The sequence below is a fragment of the Microtus pennsylvanicus genome, chromosome 20, assembly GCF_037038515.1.
Source record: "Microtus pennsylvanicus isolate mMicPen1 chromosome 20, mMicPen1.hap1, whole genome shotgun sequence".
Classification (NCBI taxonomy): Eukaryota; Metazoa; Chordata; class Mammalia; order Rodentia; family Cricetidae; genus Microtus; species Microtus pennsylvanicus.
Window position 1 is genome coordinate 16,316,130 of NC_134598.1, and position 20,156 is coordinate 16,336,285.

Genomic DNA, 20,156 nt, shown 5'->3' on the forward strand with positions numbered 1-20,156 from the left:
CCTTCATTTCCTGTTGTGGTTGGTGTTAAACTCGGCTCCTTCAGGAGTCCAGTGTAGATGGAAAGCCAGCAGCTCTTCAGGAATCCCCCAGGGTGCCAACTCCAGAATTTGACTGCTGCAACATCCCGCCTCAGAGACTGAACATCTACCAGCGTCTGGCCTCTACTGGCATGAGTCAACCATTGTGGAACCCCTCAGGCCACATTCTCTAAGCCAATGTAACAGATCCCCCATGAATACATAGAGTCTGTCATTTCTGTTCCTTTAGAGAAGCCTGACTAACACAGGACGTATTTCTGGAGCCCACAGAAATTCCTTTGGAAATACCTCAGCTCCAAGCTTGATGCCGCCTAACAAGAATCTGTGTTTTGTAGGTGCTGTGTCACCGAGAAGCACCGACGGGGACAGGGTTAACAACAAACTGAGCTGCAAGCCATATATGGAGAAATCCAGCTCTGAGTTTCACAACAACTCAACGTTCTGCTTTCAGACTTCTCCAGCTGAGGTCAACTGTGCTTGGTGGGGCTGGTCACAAAGAACCCAAGTGCTGCAGATGTAGCTCGGGGCCAGAGCCTTTGCCCAACACAATCGACCCTGGGTTCAACCTTCAAGCACAGAAGAAAAGGTCTGAAAATAGAACCAAGCATTCTATCAGAACCCAGGGGCTCTGGGTTCTAGGTCCAACCACAACCAGAGGCATCATGCAGGCCACCCTTGCTATGATGGTCTGGATGGCTTCTTCCGTTTCTAGTTCTTCATATACCGCAAGTACTTTGCCAGATATAACCAATGAGGATTTCATCCAACAATGTGTTCAAATCCACAACCAGCACCGGTCCAAAGTGAATCCGACAGCCAGGAACATGCTGTACATGGTGAGTGTGCGAACTGTGTTTGTGGCATGCATCCATCAGAGGCAGCCTGCCTGTGCTTAGCTGGGTGTGAATTCTGGGTAATCCCAAATGTTTTTGTTGTTGTTGTTTTGCTTGTGATTGCTGTGTGCAGTACACTTGGCGTGTGATCAGAACCTACACAATGGATCCTTCCCTCCCTCCCTCCCTCCCTCCCTCCCTCCTTCCCTTCCTTCCGTCCTTCCTCTTTTCCTTCCTCCTTCCTTCCTTCCCTCCCTCCCTCCAACTCAGTCTTAAGCAATGCCACAGGCAGCATGGTTCAGTTCTTTCTGGATACTTCCCTTTCGCCAGCCACAAGCCATAGACTTCTCCTTGCTGCCACTTCTTTTCCTGTTAGTATGTGTGACGGTTCTTTCTGTGTCTTAAGGATTGTTTTTCTTTCTATCGTGTTCTGTATAAAATAATGGTGACTTCATTATGATAATTTCTTACATCATGCTTTGATTATATTCCTCCTATTGCCCTTTTGGCCTTTTGGTCCTCTGGCCCTCTGATCCTGTGCCTCTTCGGAATCTGCTCTATTTCGCTTAACATGGTGATCTCCAATCCATCCATTCTCCTGCAAATGTCCTGAGTTTGACTCAACAATACTCCACAGTATGTATAGAAATACACACACACACACACACACTTCCCTCATCCCTTCATCTATCTGTGAACAATCATATGTAACCCAGAGCTTGGATATTTTCAATAGTACCACAATAGACATGGATATGCAGATATCCCTGAAGTGTAGATTCCTGTAGATAGATGTGCCCAAAAATGCTATAGCGGAATCACATGATAGTCTTCCATCTCTATTTTTTGGTGACCCTATATACTGATTTCCATAGTGACTGAACTAGTTTGTGTTCCTGTTAGGACTTTTCTCCACCCACGTCTTCGACGCCTTTTATTTTCTGAATTAGATATTGTACTGACTCGGGTAGGATGTGCTCTCACTGTACTTTCCCTTTGCATACCGCGAATGGCTAAGGATGTTGACCCACACTTCTTCTGAGGACTCTCTTCACTTACTTCAGTTGTGTTGGTTGTTGGCTTTTTCATTCTGTTCGTGTTCAACACTTTTAATTCCTTTTGGAGATTAATCCATTGGTGGATGAGTATCTGGAAAATATTTTCTGCCTTTTATCTTTTCTGAGATACACGCTCACCAGTCCTGGCTAGCCGGGAACTTGCTATGTCGATGAGATCAGCCTGATGCGCTGCATCCCACCTTCAGTGTTGTGATTAAAGGTGTTACCATCATACTCAATTCCTCTGCCTCCTTTCGGATGCCGCTTCGCTGCGGTAGTGCCACCACTATGCCCATGGTTTTTAGTTGATGCAGCCTCACTGCCATTACTATTATCATTGTCTCTGCCCGAGCTACTGAAGCCCTACTCAGAAAATTATCACCTATGCCTCATACACTGAAATCTTAGCCAAAGCAATTAGTCAAAAAAGAAAGAAAAGCTCCAGATAGAAAAAAAAAAGGAAGTGAAACTGAGGCACTGGCTGTGGTAGTTTCAGGTCTCATCTTAAGGGTATTTTTTATTTTTATTTTTATAATATTACTACAAATTTTCACCTCCTCCCCTCCTCCCATTTCCTTCCCCCTTCCCTCCATTCCCCCTCCCCCTCACTCTCCAGACCAAGGAGCAGTCAGGGTTCTCTGCCCTGTGGGAAGTCCTAGGTCCTCCCCACTCCATCCAGGTCTAGGAAGGTGAGCATCCAAACAGACTAGGTTCCCACAAAGCCAGTACATGCAGTAGAATCAAAACCCAGTGCCATTGTCCTTGGCTTCTCAGTCAGCCCTCCTTGTCAGCCACGTTCAGAGAGTCCGGTTTGATCACATGCTCCATCAGTCCCAGTCCAGCTGGCCTTGGTGAGTTCCCATTAGATCAGCCCCACCATCTCAGTGGGTGGGCGCACTCCTTGTGGTCCTGACTTCCTTGCTCATGTTCTCCCTCCTCATTTGTACCTTGGGAGCTCAGTCCAGTGCTCCAGTGTGGGTCTCTGTCTCTATCTCCATCCATCACCAGATGAAGGTTCTATGGTGATATGCAAGATATTCATGAGTGTGGCTATAGGATAGGGCCAGTTCAGGCTCTCTCTCCTCAGCTGCTCAAGGAACAAGCTGGGGACATCTCCTTTGACACATGGGAACCCCTCTAGAGTCCAGTCTCTTGCCAACCCTAAAATGGCTCCCTTAATCAAGATATATACTTCCCTGCTCCCATATCCACTCTTTCTCCATCCCAACCGTCCCATTCCCCCAAGCTCTCCCCATCCTCCCCTTCTCCCTTCTCTCTCCCCATCTGCCCTTATCCCCACCCTACCCCTCAAGCTCTCAATTTTTGCCTGGCAATCTTGTCTACTTCCAATGTTCAGGAGGATAACTACATGTTTTTCTTTGGGTTCACCTTCCTATTTAGCTTCTCTAGTATCATGAATTACAGGCTCAAAGTCCTTTATTTATGGCTAGAATCCACTAATGAGTGAGTACATATCATATTCATCTTTTTGGGTCTGGGTTACCTCACTCAGGATAGTGTTTTCTATTCCCATCATTTGCATGCAAAATTCAAGATGTCATTGTTTTTTACCACTGAGTAGTACTCTAATATGTATATATTCCACACTTTCTTTATCCATTCTTCCATTGAGGGGCATCTAGGTTGTTTCCAGGTTCTGGCTATTACAAATAATGCTGCTACTAACATAGTTGAACAGATGCTTTTGAAGTATCATAGGGCATCTCTCAGGTATATTCCCAGGAGTGGTATTGCTGGATCCTGGGGTAGGTTGATCCGAAATTTCCTGAGAAACCGCCACACTGATTTTCAAAGTGGTTGCAGAAGTTTGCATTCCCACCAGCAATGGATGAATGTTTCCCTTACCCGACATCCTCTCCAGCAAAGGCTATCATTGGTGTTTTTGATTTTAGCCATTCTGACAGGTGTAAGATGGTATTTCAAAGTTGTTTTGATTTGCATTTCCCTGATTGCTAAGGAGGTTGAGCATGACCTTAAGTGTCTTTTGGCCATTTGAACTTCTTCTGTTGAGAATTCTCTGTTCAGTACCCCATTTTTTAATTGGGTTAATTAGCATTTTAAAGTCTAGTTTCTTGAGTTCTTTATATATATTGGAGATCAGACCTTTGTCTATTGTGGGGTTGGTGAAGATCTTCTCCCAGTCAGTAGGTTGCCTTTTTTGTCTTAATGACAGTGTCCTTTGCTTTACAGAAGCTTCTCAGTTTTAGGAGGTCCCATTTATTCAATGTTGCCCTTATTGTCTGTGCTACTGGGGTTATACATAGGAAGTGGGCTCCTGTGCCTATATGTTGTAGACTACTTCCCACTTTCTCTATCAGGTTCCATGTGTTCAGATTGATATTGAGGCCTTTAATCCATTTGGATTTGAGTTTTGTGCATGGTGATATATATGAGTCTATTTTCATTCTTCTACAGGTTGACATCCAGTTCTGCCAGCACCGTTTGTTGAAGAAGCTTCCTTTCTTCCATTGTATACTTTTAGCTCCTTTGTCAAAAATCAGGTGTTCATAGGTTTGTGGGTTAATATCCGGATCTTCTATTCTCTTCCATTGGTCAAGTTCTGTTTTTACACCAGTACCAAGCTGTTTTCATTACCGTAGCTCTGTAATAGAGTTTGAAGTCAGGGATGGTAATGCCTCCAGAAGTTCCTTTATTGTATAAGATTGTTTTAGCTAACCTGGGTTTTTGTTTTTCCATATAAAGTTGATTATTGTTCTTTTAAGGTCTGTCAAGAATTTTGTTGGGATGTTAATGGGGATTGTGTTGAATTTATAAATTGCCTTTGGTAGAAATGTCATTTTTACTATGTTGATCCTACCCATCCAAAAGCATGGGAGGTCTTTCCATTTTCTGGTGTCCTCTTCGATTTCTTTCTTCAATGCCTTAAAGTTCTTGTCAAATAGATCTTTCACTTCCTTGGTTAGAGTTACCCCAAGATACTTTATACAATTTGTGGCTATCGTAAAAGGTGAAGTTTCTCTGAATTTCCTTTCTGCTTCTCTATCCTTTGTGTGTAGGAGGGCTACTGATTTTTTTGAGTTGATCTTGTAACCTCCCACTTCACTGAAGTTATTTATCATCTGTAGGAGTTCTTTGGTAGAGGTTTGGGGTCACACTATCATATCATCTGCAAATAACGAAAGTTTGACTTCGTCCTTTCCAATTCGAATCCCCTTGATCTCCTTATGTTGTCTTATTGCTACTGCTAAAACTTCAAGAACTATGTTGAAGAGATATGATGAGAGTGAACAGCCTTGTCTTGTTCCTGATTTTAGTGGAATGGCTTTGAGTTTCTCTCCATTTAATTTGTTTTTTTTTTTGTTTTGTTTTGTTTTTGCTTTTTCGAGACAGGATTTCTCTGTGGCTTTGGAGCCTGTCCTGGAACTAGCTCTGTAGACCAGGCTGGTCTCGAAATCACAGAGATCCACCTGCCTCTGCCTCCCGAGTGCTGGGATTAAAGGCGTGCGCCACCATCGCCCGGCTCTCCATTTAATTTGATATTACCTGTTGGTTTGCTATATATTGTGTTTATTATATTTAGGTATGACCTTTGTATCCCTAATCTTTCCAAGACCTTTATCATAAAGGGGTGTTGAATTTTGTCAAATCCTTTTTTCACATCTAATGAAATTATCATATTTTTTTTTCTTTCAGTTTATTTATATGATGGATTACATTGATAGATTTTTGTATGTTGAACCAGCCCTGCATCTCAGGGATGAAGCCTACTTGATCGTAATGGATAATTTTTTAATGTGTTCTTGGGTTCTGTTTGCCAGAATTTTATTGAATTTTTGCATCGATGTTCATGAGTGAAATTGGTCTGTAATTCTCTTTCTTGGTTGTGTCTTTGTGTGGTTTTGGAATCAGGGTGACTGTAGCTTTGTAAAAAGAGTTTGGCAATGACTCTTCTGATTCTATTATGTGAAACACATTAAGGAATATAGGTATCAGCTCTTCTTGGAAGATCTGATAAAATTCTGCATTAAAACCATCAGGTCCTGGGCTTTTTTTTTTTTTTTTTGGTTGGGAGGATTTTTATGACAGCTTCTATTCCTCAAGACTTAATAGGTCTGTTTAAATTGTTCACCAGGTCTTGACTTAACTTTGGTAAGTGGTACTTATCTAAAAACAAGTCCATTTCTTTTACATTTTCCAACTTTGTGGCATATAAGCTTTTGTAGTAAGACCTAATGATTCTCTGAATTTCTTCAGTGTCTGTTATATCCCCCTTTTCATTTCTGATCTTGTTAATTTGCATGTTCTCTCTCTGCCTTTTGATTAGTTTGGATAAAGGTTTGTCAGTCTTGTTGACTTTCTCAAAGAACCAGCTCTTTGTTTCATTGATTCTTTGGATTGTTTTCTGTGTTTCTATTTTGTTGATTTTAGCCCTCAGTTTGATTATTTCCAGTCTTCTACTCCTCCTGGGTGAGTCTGCTTCTTTTTTTTTTTCCTAGAGCTTTCAGCTGTGCTGTTAAGTCTCTAATGTGAGCTTTCTCCCCGTCTTTTTTTTTTTTTTTTTTTTTTGGTGGGCGCTTAGAGCTATGAACTTTCCTCTTTTTGCATTAGGAGCAGGCGGGGCTGTGTTCCGCCACCCAGATAGCTTTACCCGAAATACTTACATGGAAACTGTATTCTTTTTTTTTTTTTTTTTTTTTTTTTTGTTTTGTTTTTTCGAGACAGGGTTTCTCTGTGGTTTTGGAGCCTGTCCTGGAACTAGCTCTTGTAGACCAGGCTGGTCTCGAACTCTCAGAGATCCGCCTGCCTCTGCCTCCCGAGTGCTGGGATTAAAGGCGTGCGCCACCACCGCCCGGCTGGAAACTGTATTCTTTTAAATACTGCCTGGCCCATTAGTTCCAGCCTCTTATTGGCTAGCTCTTACATATTGATCTAACCCATTTCTAATATTCTGTGTAGCACCACGAGCTGGCTTACCAGGAAAGATCTTAACCTGCGTCTGTCTGGAGTGGGAGAATCATGGCGACTGCCTGATTTGGCTTCTTTCTCCCAGCATTCTGTTCTGTCTACTCCGCCCACCTAAAGGTTGGCCTATCAAATGGGCCAAGGCAGTTTCTTTATTAATTAACCAATGAAAGCAACAGATTAGAAAGAAATCACTCCCACATCATCCTCTTAGCACTACTTTAATAGTGTCCCATAGGTTTGGGTATGTTGTGTCTTTATTTTCATTGAATTCAAGGAAGACTTTAATTTCTTTACTTGTTCCCTGACTCAGGGGTGGTTCAGTAGTTGACTGTCCAGCTTCCAAGAGTTTGTAGGCTTTCTGGGGGTAGAATTATTGTTAAATTCTAACTTTATTCCATGGTGATCCAATAAGACACAGGTGCTTACTAATATTTTTTTCGTATCTGTGGAAGTTTGCTTTTGTTAGTGAGTATGTGGTCAATTTTCAAGAAGGTTCCATGAGCTGCAGAGAAGAAGGTATATTCTTTCCTATTTGGGTGGAATGCTCTATAGATGTCTGTTAAGTCCATTTGATTCATTACCTCCATTAATTCTCTTATTTCTCTGTTAGGTTTCTGTCTGATTGACCTGTCCATTGGTGGGAGAGGAGTGTTAAAGTCTACTATTAGTGTGTGTGGTTTGATGTCTGCCTTGAGTTCTAGTAATGTTTCTTTTACATAGGTGGGTGCTTTTATATTAGGGGCATAGATATTCAGGATTGAGACTTCATCCTGATGAACTGATCCTGTTATGAGTATAAAATGTCCATCTCCATCTCTTCTGATTGATTTTAGTTTGAAGGCAATTTTGTTAGAAATTAGTATGGCCCCACCTGCTTGTTTTTTAGGTCCATTTGCTTGAAAAACTGTTTCCCAATCCTTTACTCTGATTAGATGTCTGTCTTTGTGGTTGAGGTGTGTTTCTTGTAAACAGCAGAATGTTGGATCCTGTTTTTGTATCCGATCTCTTAGCCTGTGCCTTTTTATACGTGAATTGAGTTCATTGATATTAAGTGATAATAATGACCAGTGGTTGTTAACTCCAATTATTTTTAATTATTTTGTTTTTGGTAGTAGAGTGTGTGTGTTTCCCTTTTTTGAGTTGTGCTGGTGAAGGGTTGCTAGATGTCTGAGTTATTTTGGGCAATGTTGGATTCCTTGGGTTGTGATTTTCCTTCTATTACTTTCTGCAAAGCTGGATTTGTGGCTACGCATTGTTTAAATGTATTTTTATCCTGGAATATTTTGTTTTCTCCATTGATAGTGAATGAAAGCTTGGCTGGGTACAGTAGTCTGAGCTTGCATCCATGGTCTCTTAGTTCCTGCAGTACATCTATCCAGGACCTTCTGACTTTTATGGTTTCCGTAGAGAAGTCCAGTATAAGTCTGATAGGTTTACCTTTATAAATTACTTGACCTTTTTCCTTTGCAGCTCTTAATAATCTTTCTTTATTCTGTATGTTTTGTGTTTTGATTATTATATGGCAAGGGGATTTTTTTTTTGATCCAGTCTATTCAGTGTTCTGTATGCTCCTTGAACTTTCATAGGAATATCTTTTTTTAGGTTGGGAATGTTTTCTTCTATAATTTTGTTGAATATATTTTCTGGGCCTTTAAGCTGTAATTCTCCTTCTTCTACCCTTATTATTCTTAGGTTTGGTCTTTTTATTGTGTTCCAGATTTCATGAATGTTTTGTGATGAGAATTTGTTGGATTTGCTGTTTTCTTTGATCAGTGCATTTATTTTCTCTATGGTGTCTTCAGATTTGGAGATTCTTTCTTCTATCTCTTGTATTCTGTTGGTTATGCTTGTTTCTGTAGTCTCTGTTCATTTACCTAGATTTTCCATATCCAGCAGGCCCTCGGTTTGTGTTTTCTTCATTGCCTCCATTTCAGTTTTCAAGTCTTAACTGTTTCCATTATCTGTTTGACTGTTTTTTTTTTTTTTGGTTTCCTAGGGTATCTTTTACAGATTTATTCATTTCTTCAAACTTTTTGTTATTCTTCTCATCCATTTCTTTAAGGGAGTTTTTCACATCCTGTTTAAGGGACTCTATCACTTTCATAATGTCAATTTTTTCTACTTCTTCTGGATTAGGATGTTCAAGTTCTGTTGTAAGATCGCTGGGTTCTGGTGTTTTCATGTTGTTTTTCAGATTGTTGGAGGAATTTTTGCATTCGTGCCTGCCCATCTCTTCCTTCAAATGCTCTCCTATGGAACTTCTGGTACAGGATCAGGTTCCCTTGCTGGCCAGGGACCTCGCTGACAAAAGGCCTACCTTGCTGCTGGCAGGCTATTGAAACAAAGGAACTCCTGCCTGGTTGCACTCACCACCCCGTCCCAGCACCCAAACAGGCTGAGCTGGGGGATCTTATGGCCCTGAGGAAGGGAGGAAGAAGGGAGGGGGTGCCTGAGAGCAAGCTGGGATGGGACAGGAAGAGAGAGGCAGTAGCAGGCGAGAGTAGCCCCTACAGAATGACCAGGAAGTTTAGGGGGTCGAGGAATGTCTGTGCTCCATTTCCCAGGCTTTGCCGCGGGTCAGGAACACACTCACCCCTCTGATGGATCTTCTGGTACAGGATCAGGGCCCCTTGCTGGCCAGGGACCTCGCTGACAAAAGTCTTAAGGTTTCTTGTAACACATTCTGACTTGGTTTTTTACACACTGGAAGAACCCAGGTTCATGCTTCCGTGTGTGCTTATCCAGTGTCCCCGGCCAGACACCATTTGTCTAGTGTCCTCTTCAAGTAGACTGTTTTCTAACCACGCTTTATATTTTTGAAGTCCAGAGTGACAATTCTTCTATCAGTGATACTTTTGCTCAGAAGTCCTTTGGCATATGGAGTCTCTTGTGTTTCTGTGTTAACTTTCTGACTTTCTTCTTTGTAGCTTTAGGAAGGAAGCATTAGCAGTGAAGTGAACCTATAAACATCTTTCATCGGTACTGCCATTTGAAAATATCAACAACAAAAACATCCATGAGCAGGAACAGTTTTCCCACTCTCTAGTGCAGTGGTTCTCAACCTTCCTAACGCCGTGACCCTTCAATACAGTTCCTCGTGCCGCGCTGACCCCCAACCATAAAATTATTTTCATTGCTACTTCATAACTGTAGTTTTGCTACTGTTATGAATCATAATGTAAATATCTGGTATGCTACCCCTGTGAAAGAGTCCTTCTCCTTCAAAAGGGTCATGACCCCCAGGTGGAAAACGATCACTCTGGTGTCTTCTACAATATCTGTCTTCAGTGTTTGGTTCTCATTGTAGAGGTCTTTCACCGATGTAGTAAGGTTGATTTTTACATAATTTATTGTCAGAGGACTACTGGAATGGAACTATTCTGGAGGTTTCTTTTTTTTTTTGTTTCTTAGCAAGTTCACTACTACATCATACAGAAGCTACCACAGGGTAGCTTACTGAATCTGTTTGCCCCGCTTCCTCACTGGACTTTTCCAGCTCTGAGCGCTTCTGGTTATCAGTCCATGTCACCTGCAGACATGGATGCTTCTGCTTCTCCTCTCCTAGTCAGATTCTCTGACCTATGACCTCGTATTCTTGTCCTAGTTAGCAGGCTGAGACTAGTTAGTTACTCTAGGCTGTAGCTCCTCTGCAATTCTCGCCACCCTTCATTTGCTGCTTTGACTCCCACTCCAAAAGGAAGCACAACCAGTTGGTAAAGTAAGTAGTATCCAGTGGGCTCTGCACATCTGGATGAGCAGGCAAAAGGCCTTGCATCGTCACAGTTTTGAGGAAGAAATTTCTTTGACTCGTATATCATTTAATTATTTTTCAGTCTTGGGACTCAGACCTAGCCCGCATTGCAAAATCGTGGGCAAAAGTTTGTCAGTTTGAACACAATCCACGGCTGAAATCACGGCTGCACCTGAACTTCACCGCAGTGGGAGAAAATATCTGGACTGGATCTTTAAGCCTCTTTTCAGTATCTTCAGCCATCTCTTCCTGGTACGATGAAGTCAAGTACTATGACTTCAGGAGTAGAAGATGCACAGGTGTCTGTGGTCATTACACTCAGGTAAGTACATCCCTACAGCCTCTTAGAATCCTCTTTTTAAAGGTGGAAAACTGAACGTGGAGTTGAGAAAATATATAGTGAGCTAGTATTATAAATATGATATTATAAATTTATAAATATGAGAGGTAAATATACTTGGAGAGTTACATGGAAAAGGTCATATGCCAGAGCCATCAGCTCAGGCAGTAAGAGATACCCGTATGAGATAGACTGAATGTTATGTTACTTAAAGCTTTGCAATGTCTCTGATAAGCGAATCTGAACTCTCCTTGCTAGGTAAGTGGCTTTAGGGAAGCATCGTAAACTCTCCAACTCGATTTGTTGACATATGGATGGTAGAACCTCCCTTCTATGCTAGTGGTAAGAACTGATTGAGTCTATCAGCCTAGAAAGGTGTAAAGCCCATGCTCACTTATAAAATGGTTGTCCAGAGTTACATCCTCTACTGAAGAGGTTAGGAGCACTAATTTGATCTCATATCTATATGAGAGATAGATATGATTTTGGAAGTCAATTTTCTCATGTCCCAAGTACAAGCCCTCCTTTTCCCCTATGGGTGTAAAGGGAGACATTTTAGGGGCGTTTCCGCTGCCTCTAGTCTATATAATATGAACCTGACCTTACTCCTCTTATTGTGACTCCCTGGGATAAGGGCATACAATACAAGTATGGCTTACAAGTCTATTATAAAGTGAGCCGTCTTCTGAGGGCCACGTATTTTGCATGCTCAGTTACTTAAAATTCAACTAAAGCACCAGGCTTATTCATATACATTGTACACCTTCTATACCTGGTTAATTGATCCTAAAGCCTTTCTTTTCATTTGACAAATTCCACTTTTCAAGAGGCAAGTCATACAACTCTTGCAGTGTCTCGTGGGACACTGTGCGGGCCCTTGGCTATATAGTTTCTGTGTCTTCTTTGCACACATGGCCTATGTCAGGTGTCTTGCACTGGGCTAGTCATGCACACATGTGTCTCCCCAAATCAGCGGGAGCTACCCTGGGAGCCAGAAACCATTTCCAACTGTATTCTGCCTTCCCTGCCTCACTCCTGTGTCTCTTGACTCATATCTCTGAGACTGCAACCCAGTAAAGTATGGGCCCATAAGTTCATTTCTCAGAGGGTGATGTGGAGGAATCTGGGCCAGTACTTGTTGGTAAGCACTTAGCAAAGATTAGCCATCAGGATCTAATTTTCTAATGAATCACGTTGGAAGAGGATGTTGCTATATCTTGGCTACAATTCCTGCTTCAGCCTTCGAGGAGACCGTGCTGTCGGTTTCAAGGCAATTCAGTCACTCCAGCTTCCTGCTGGAAAGTTACTTAAGGTAGGGATTGTAACCTCTCCTTACCCTCATCTTTATGCAAATGATGTTGTTTACATCTGTGGCCCAGTGATAGCTGGTACAGAGTATGGGGCATGAGTTCGGATTGAGTGTCTCTCTGAACAGTACAGTATTTCTTGATACTACTTCAACCTTTTACCTGTTACTGGAGACAGGCTAGCAACTTCCCATTTTTGTTTAATGGATTCACTAGGGGGAAAGTTCCAGATTCAATTTGGATCCAGATTCTGCCTTGATGCTGTGTGGCCCTGGCTTGCTCCTTTGACTCTTAGGTAAAGATAACAACAGGACCAACTCTATGGCCCAGACTGGCCTGAGATTCACCGTGTAGCCCAGGTAGGCCTTGAACTCACAGTGCGCTTCCTGTTTCAGCTTCCCAAGTGCTGGGATTACAGGTGTGAAGTACCATATCCAGTTAACCCAACTTTGAAAACTGTAAGGGTTGAGATTATCAAGGTCTCCTAAAGGCCTGTAGCACTGTAGGGAAATAGTGAAAGCTTTACTTAGGTGGGGTTCGGGCAAAGGAAGATAGGGGTATTCACTTGGAAAAGATATAGGGACTTTACCCTCTTTTCTCTCTTTGATTCACTGGACACCACAAGGTGTAACTAGTTTCTATAAACCTCATCACAGACCTAAAGGTAATGATGACAACTGAGCATATCCTGAGATCATGACCAAGAATCCCTTGAGATCATGACCTAGAACCCCCTGGGATCATGACCTAGAATCCCCCCCTGAGATCATGACCTAGAACCCCCCCCCTGAGATCATGACCTAAAACATCCTGAGATCATGACATAAAACACTCTGAGATTATATGACCTGGGACATCCTGAGATCATGGCCTGGAACATGCCTTCCCTCTGAAATTTTGTGTCAGTGACTAACAGCTAACATTCTAACTAAAGCATACCATGCATACTAAGCAATATTTGCCCATTTCTGAAAAAGCACATCCAAAGATGAAGGATCTTTAGTGTGAAACACTGAGAAAGAAAATGCTCACACAGGACTCTGCTCCATGTTTAAAGACATGTCTGTGGCCCCCAAAGAAGCTCCAGCTCAGCTCCATTTCCTGAGAGAAGTGGTCCTCAGCCCATGTATTAGAACCAGTAATAGTGAACAGAGCTCTATGGAACAGTTCCGTGATGGCCTCTGTCTGCAGGCCCAGTTCCTGCAGGTCCCAGGTGACCACTGTGCCCCCATATTTGGCACAATCCTTGGCACAAAATGGCTTGATAATTATGGCAAAAAGTTAAAGTATATTTTTGTATAAATGGCTGGTTTGTCTTAAAGAGCTAGTTAGGGTTTCAAATGTTTTGGCAATCTTTGATAATCATTCTTTTTTTTCAGACCACTGTAAAGCTTTTTATTAGTATATATTAATTATACACAGTGATGGGTTTTATTGTAATATTTTCATATATATTTTTTTATTTTTTTAATTTATTTATTAAAGATTTCTGCCTCCTCCCCACCACCGCCTCCCATTTCCCTTCCCCTCCCCCGATCAAGTCCCCCTCCCTCATCAGCTCGAAGAGCAATCAGCCCACACACTGAGACAATGGGGATGTTCTATTGGGATCATTCTTAGTCAAGATGAGCCACATGATTTACGGGAATAGGTGGGAAATGAAGAGGTGGAATGAAGAAGAGCCAGGCAGTGGTGGCGCACGCCTTTAATCCCAGCACTCGGGAGGCAAAGGCAGGTGGATCTCTGTGAGTTCGAGGCCAGCCTGGTCTACAGAGTGAGTTTCAAGACAGCCAGGACTGTTACACACAGAAACCCTGTCTTGGAAAACCGAGAGGGAGAGGGAGAGGGAGAGGGAGGACCACCGAAGGTGCTAACTATGCAGCAGCATAATAAACTAAGTCTGGAGCTCCTGTGAGTATGAGACCCAGTTTGACAGCACAGCTGTCTCCTTGGGAACCAGCTCTGTTCTCCATTTCCTCTACATCAGGGACCACATTTTACATCTGTTTAAGTGACTGTATTTCTTTAACCCAGGTTTGCAGTTACCCCATTTTTTCCTTGCCTATATGGTCTGATTTAGCCTTGCGCCCTCCAGTTTTCTATCTCTGTTGCTAACCCATCCTCTGAACTGCAGATGTTTAAGGCCAGCAGCTCTGCCTGCCTTTACTGGGCAGCCCCAAACATGTTCTGAACAGAACCCTGTGCCCACATTCCTACCCACCTTGAATATTCCCTAGTTTTCTGTCTCAATAAACATCACTTGGGTCCCAAACTCAAATGCTTCCCATATTTAACACAAAATGTTTTCAGTTACACCTGTCAGGTGTGACCTCCATCAGTTTCTAGGAATTTCATTACCCAAGAATGAGTTGCCTTATGTCCTTTCTTCCTTCCTTTTTCTTTTACTTTTCTCTCTCTCACTTTCTTTCTCTTTCCTCTCTCCTTCTTTCCTTCCTTCCTTTCTTCCTTCCTTCCCTTTTCATTCTTTTCTGTTTGAGACAGGGTTTCTCTGTAGTGATGGAGCCTGTCCTATGTTGGTATTAAAGGCATGCACCACCACCGCCCAGTGTGTGTTCATTCTTCACACTGGAAACAGCCTCCAGCATTGCCTCCTCCTTCCCTTGCTCTCCTCAGTTCACTTCCTAAGCACCAAGTGGACCTTGCTAAGATACCAGAAAGAGTATTTTGTTACTTAACAACAAATTCCTTTGGTTTGGTCCTCTCTTGAGGCTCTACTTTGTTTTTTTTTTTTCTGCAACTCTAACATGTCTAGGGACTTGCACCCCAGTAACCTTAATCTCTGAGAATGGATGTTGTCCATTGTCATGTCTTCTATGTTTCTTCTCAGTCCACATCCTCATCACTTGGTCTCACTTCAAAGGCATTTCGGGGGGCTCCCCTTAATACCTCTTTGAATCAGCTGCTTTCTTCAATCCGTCAGGTTACCCTGTTTTATTTTATTGTTGTAGCTTCCTATAGGAAGCATGGCTTAGAGCAGTGGTTCCCTTCCTTCTTAATGCTGTGACCCTTTAATACAGTTCCTTGTGTTGTGGTGACCCCCAAGCATAAAACTGTTTTAATTGTTACTTCATAACTGTAATTTTGCTACTGCTATGAATCATAATATAAATATGATATGTAGGAGATCTGAGATGTGACCTTAAAGTGGTTGTGACTGCAGTTGAGAGTTTCTGGCTCAAAGTATTCATTGGAATTTTGAGCACCCAAAATTTCCCTGGTAAAGAATGTTGTACCCTTAGAGTTTCTTCCCATAATTACGAAGCCCTGACGATAATCAATTGTTCATTTCTATGCTAAGACACTCTCCTGTGCTTTCAGGTTGTTTGGGCAGATAGTTACAAGGTTGGCTGTGCGGTGCAATTTTGCCCTAGAGTTGGTAACTTTGAAAAGCTTTCCAATGGAGCACATTTTATATGCAACTATGGACCAGCGTAAGTGCCTGAATTAAATTCAGAAATATATTATTACAGGTATGCATCTTCAATATAGAAAATGTATAAAGAAAAATGGCAAGGCCTTTAAATTCTCTACCCGGAGACATACTCCATCAATATTCTAATACATTTTCCCGGTATGTATGTGTATGTGTGTGAGCTTTTATTAACACTACGGAAGGCCTTCATCTTTAAGAGTAGTAAGATCAAAATGCTTACCAGGGACATAAATTGATATATTGATAATACAAGAAAGGAGGATTTAAATTAACTTATTTTATTAAAATAATAGAATACTTCCCATACTTAAAACAAAAATAAGGTGGAATTTCCCAATTCATATTAATTCTTTTGCCAGTTGAGTTTTTCTGGTGGAAACAGTTTGTCCCCTCTGGCAATGAGAAAAGCAATTCTACTTTACTGTGCTTGTGAGTTATACATACTCAGAAGCCTGTGGTCAGACCAGAAATAGACATTTTGCTGCTTGGTTCTAATAATTACAAAAACAGCGGTGTTGGAGGGGGGAACAGATGCACATGTGTGCAAGTATACATGTATGTTGGTGTGGGGGGTACAATACGCATGTGTGCAGGTACCCATGTACGTTAGTGTGGGGGTACAGACGTGCAGACACACAGGGATGTTTGTGTTGTGTACAGATGTATGTGTGCAGGTACCCATGTACGTTAGTGTGGGGGTTAGGAGATGCACATGTGCAGGCACACATGGATGCTGATGGGGTTAGGAGATGCTCATGTGCAGACACATGGATGCTGATGGGGTTAGGAGATGCTCATATGCAGACACATGGATGCTGATGTGGTTAGGAGATGCTCATGTGCAGACACACATGTGTGCTGATGGGGTTAGGAGATGCTCATGTGCAGGCACACATGTGTGCTGATGGGGTTAGGAGATGCACATGTGCAGACACACATGGATGCTGATGGGGTTAGGAGATGCTCATGTGCAGACACACATGGATGCTGATGGGGTTAGGAGATGCTCATGTGCAGGCACACATGGATGCTGATGGGGTTAGGAGATGCTCATGTGCAGACACACATGGATGCTGATGGGGTTAGGAGATGCTCATGTGCAGACACACATGGATGCTGATGTGGGGGTTAGGAGATGCACATGTGCAGGCACATGGATGCTGATGTGGGGGTTAGGAGATGCTCATGTGCAGACACACATGGATGCTGATGGGGTTAGGAGATGCTCATGTGCAGGCACACATGGATGCTGATGTGGGGGTTAGGAGATGCACATGTGCAGACACACATGGATGCTGATGTGGGGGTTAGGAGATGCTCATGTGCAGACACACATGTGTGCTGATGGGGTTAGGAGATGCTCATGTGCAGACACACATGGATGCTGATGGGGTTAGGAGATGCACATGTGCAGGCACACATGGATGCTGATGTGGGGGTTAGGAGATGCACATGTGCAGACACACATGGATGCTGATGTGGGGGTTAGGAGATGCTCATGTGCAGACACACATGTGTGCTGATGGGGTTAGGAGATGCTCATGTGCAGACACACATGGATGCTGATGTGGTTAGGAGATGCTCATGTGCAGACACACATGGATGCTGATGGGGTTAGGAGATGCTCATGTGCAGGCACACATGTGTGCTGATGGGGTTAGGAGATGCTCATGTGCAGACACACATGGATGCTGATGGGGTTAGGAGATGCTCATGTGCAGACACATGGATGCTGATGGGGTTAGGAGATGCTCATGTGCAGACACACATGGATGCTGATGGGGTTAGGAGATGCTCACGTGCAGACACACATGGATGCTGATGGGGTTAGGAGATGCTCATGTGCAGACACACATGGATGCTGATGGGGTTAGGAGATGCTCATGTGCAGGCACACATGTGTGCTGATGGGGTTAGGAGATGCTCATGTGCAGGCACACATGGATGCTGATGTGGTTAGGAGATGCTCATGTGCAGACACACATGGATGCTGATGGGGTTAGGAGATGCTCATGTGCAGGCACACATGGATGCTGATGGGGTTAGGAGATGCTCATGTGCAGGCACATGGATGCTGATGGGGTTAGGAGATGCACATGTGCAGACACACATGTGTGCTGATGGGGTTAGGAGATGCACACGTGCAGACACATGGATGCTGATGGGGTTAGGAGATGCTCATGTGCAGACACACATGGATGCTGATGGGGTTAGGAGATGCTCATGTGCAGGCACACATGTGTGCTGATGTGGTTAGGAGATGCTCATGTGCAGACACACATGGATGCTGATGGGGTTAGGAGATGCTCATGTGCAGACACACATGGATGCTGATGTGGGGGTTAGGAGATGCTCATGTGCAGGCACACATGGATGCTGATGTGGGGGTTAGGAGATGCACATGTGCAGACACACATGGATGCTGATGTGGGGGTTAGGAGATGCTCATGTGCAGACACACATGGATGCTGATGGGGTTAGGAGATGCTCATGTGCAGGCACATGGATGCTGATGGGGTTAGGAGATGCTCATGTGCAGACACACATGTGTGCTGATGGGGTTAGGAGATGCACATGTGCAGACACACATGGATGCTGATGGGGTTAGGAGATGCTCATGTGCAGACACATGGATGCTGATGGGGTTAGGAGATGCTCATGTGCAGACACACATGGATGCTGATGTGGTTAGGAGATGCTCATGTGCAGACACACATGGATGCTGATGGGGTTAGGAGATGCTCATGTGCAGACACATGGATGCTGATGGGGTTAGGAGATGCTCATGTGCAGACACACATGGATGCTGATTGGGTTAGGAGATGCTCATGTGCAGACACACATGGATGCTGATGGGGTTAGGAGATGCTCATGTGCAGACACACATGGATGCTGATGGGGTTAGGAGATGCTCATGTGCAGGCACACATGTGTGCTGATGGGGTTAGGAGATGCTCATGTGCAGGCACACATGGATGCTGATGTGGTTAGGAGATGCTCATGTGCAGACACACATGGGTGCTGATGGGGTTAGGAGATGCTCATGTGCAGGCACACATGGATGCTGATGGGGTTAGGAGATGCTCATGTGCAGGCACATGGATGCTGATGGGGTTAGGAGATGCACACGTGCAGACACATGGATGCTGATGGGGTTAGGAGATGCTCATGTGCAGACACACATGGATGCTGATGGGGTTAGGAGATGCTCATGTGCAGGCACACATGGATGCTGATGGGGTTAGGAGATGCTCATGTGCAGACACACATGGATGCTGATGTGGGGGTTAGGAGATGCTCATGTGCAGGCACACATGGATGCTGATGTGGTTAGGAGATGCACATGTGCAGGCACACATGGATGCTGATGTGGTTAGGAGATGCTCATGTGCAGACACACATGGATGCTGATGGGGTTAGGAGATGCTCATGTGCAGACACACATGGATGCTGATGTGGGGGTTAGGAGATGCTCATGTGCAGACACACATGTGTGCTGATGGGGTTAGGAGATGCTCATGTGCAGACACACATGGATGCTGATGGGGTTAGGAGATGCTCATGTGCAGACACACATGTGTGCTGATGGGGTTAGGAGATGCTCATGTGCAGACACACATGGATGCTGATGGGGTTAGGAGATGCTCATGTGCAGACACACATGGATGCTGATGGGGTTAGGAGATGCTCATGTGCAGACACACATGTGTGCTGATGGGGTTAGGAGATGCACATGTGCAGACACACATGGATGCTGATGGGGTTAGGAGATGCTCATGTGCAGGCACACATGTGTGCTGATGGGGTTAGGAGATGCTCATGTGCAGGCACATGGATGCTGATGGGGTTAGGAGATGCTCATGTGCAGGCACATGGATGCTGATGTGGTTAGGAGATGCTCATGTGCAGACACACATGTGTGCTGATGGGGTTAGGAGATGCTCATGTGCAGGCACACATGTGTGCTGATGGGGTTAGGAGATGCTCATGTGCAGGCACATGGATGCTGATGGGGTTAGGAGATGCACACGTGCAGACACATGGATGCTGATGGGGTTAGGAGATGCTCATGTGCAGGCACATGGATGCTGATGTGGGGGTTAGGAGATGCTCATGTGCAGACACACATGGATGCTGATGGGGTTAGGAGATGCTCATGTGCAGGCACACATGGATGCTGATGTGGTTAGGAGATGCTCATGTGCAGACACACATGGATGCTGATGGGGTTAGGAGATGCTCATGTGCAGGCACACATGGATGCTGATGGGGTTAGGAGATGCTCATGTGCAGACACACATGGATGCTGATGGGGTTAGGAGATGCTCATGTGCAGACACACATGGATGCTGATGTGGGGGTTAGGAGATGCACATGTGCAGGCACATGGATGCTGATGTGGGGGTTAGGAGATGCTCATGTGCAGA

The 20,156-nt window shown here is 43.9% G+C and overlaps 1 protein-coding gene across 5 annotated transcripts in view; it reads left to right on the forward strand.

The window, feature by feature from the left end:
- The window catches only part of Glipr1 (GLI pathogenesis related 1), a 41,431-nt gene that overhangs the window by 12,736 nt on the left and 8,539 nt on the right, over positions 1-20,156 (forward strand). For 4 of the 5 annotated variants that reach the window (XM_075954025.1, XM_075954023.1, XM_075954027.1 and 1 more), the window contains exons 2-4: positions 375-875; positions 10,711-10,950; positions 15,615-15,727. In XM_075954025.1, the coding sequence (XP_075810140.1) occupies positions 702-875; positions 10,711-10,950; positions 15,615-15,727 (527 nt within the window). In that variant the 5' untranslated portion in view covers positions 375-701. Of the gene's footprint in view, positions 1-15; positions 876-10,710; positions 10,951-15,614; positions 15,728-20,156 lie in introns of those variants that run through there. The other variant, XM_075954024.1, reaches the window with a different exon arrangement.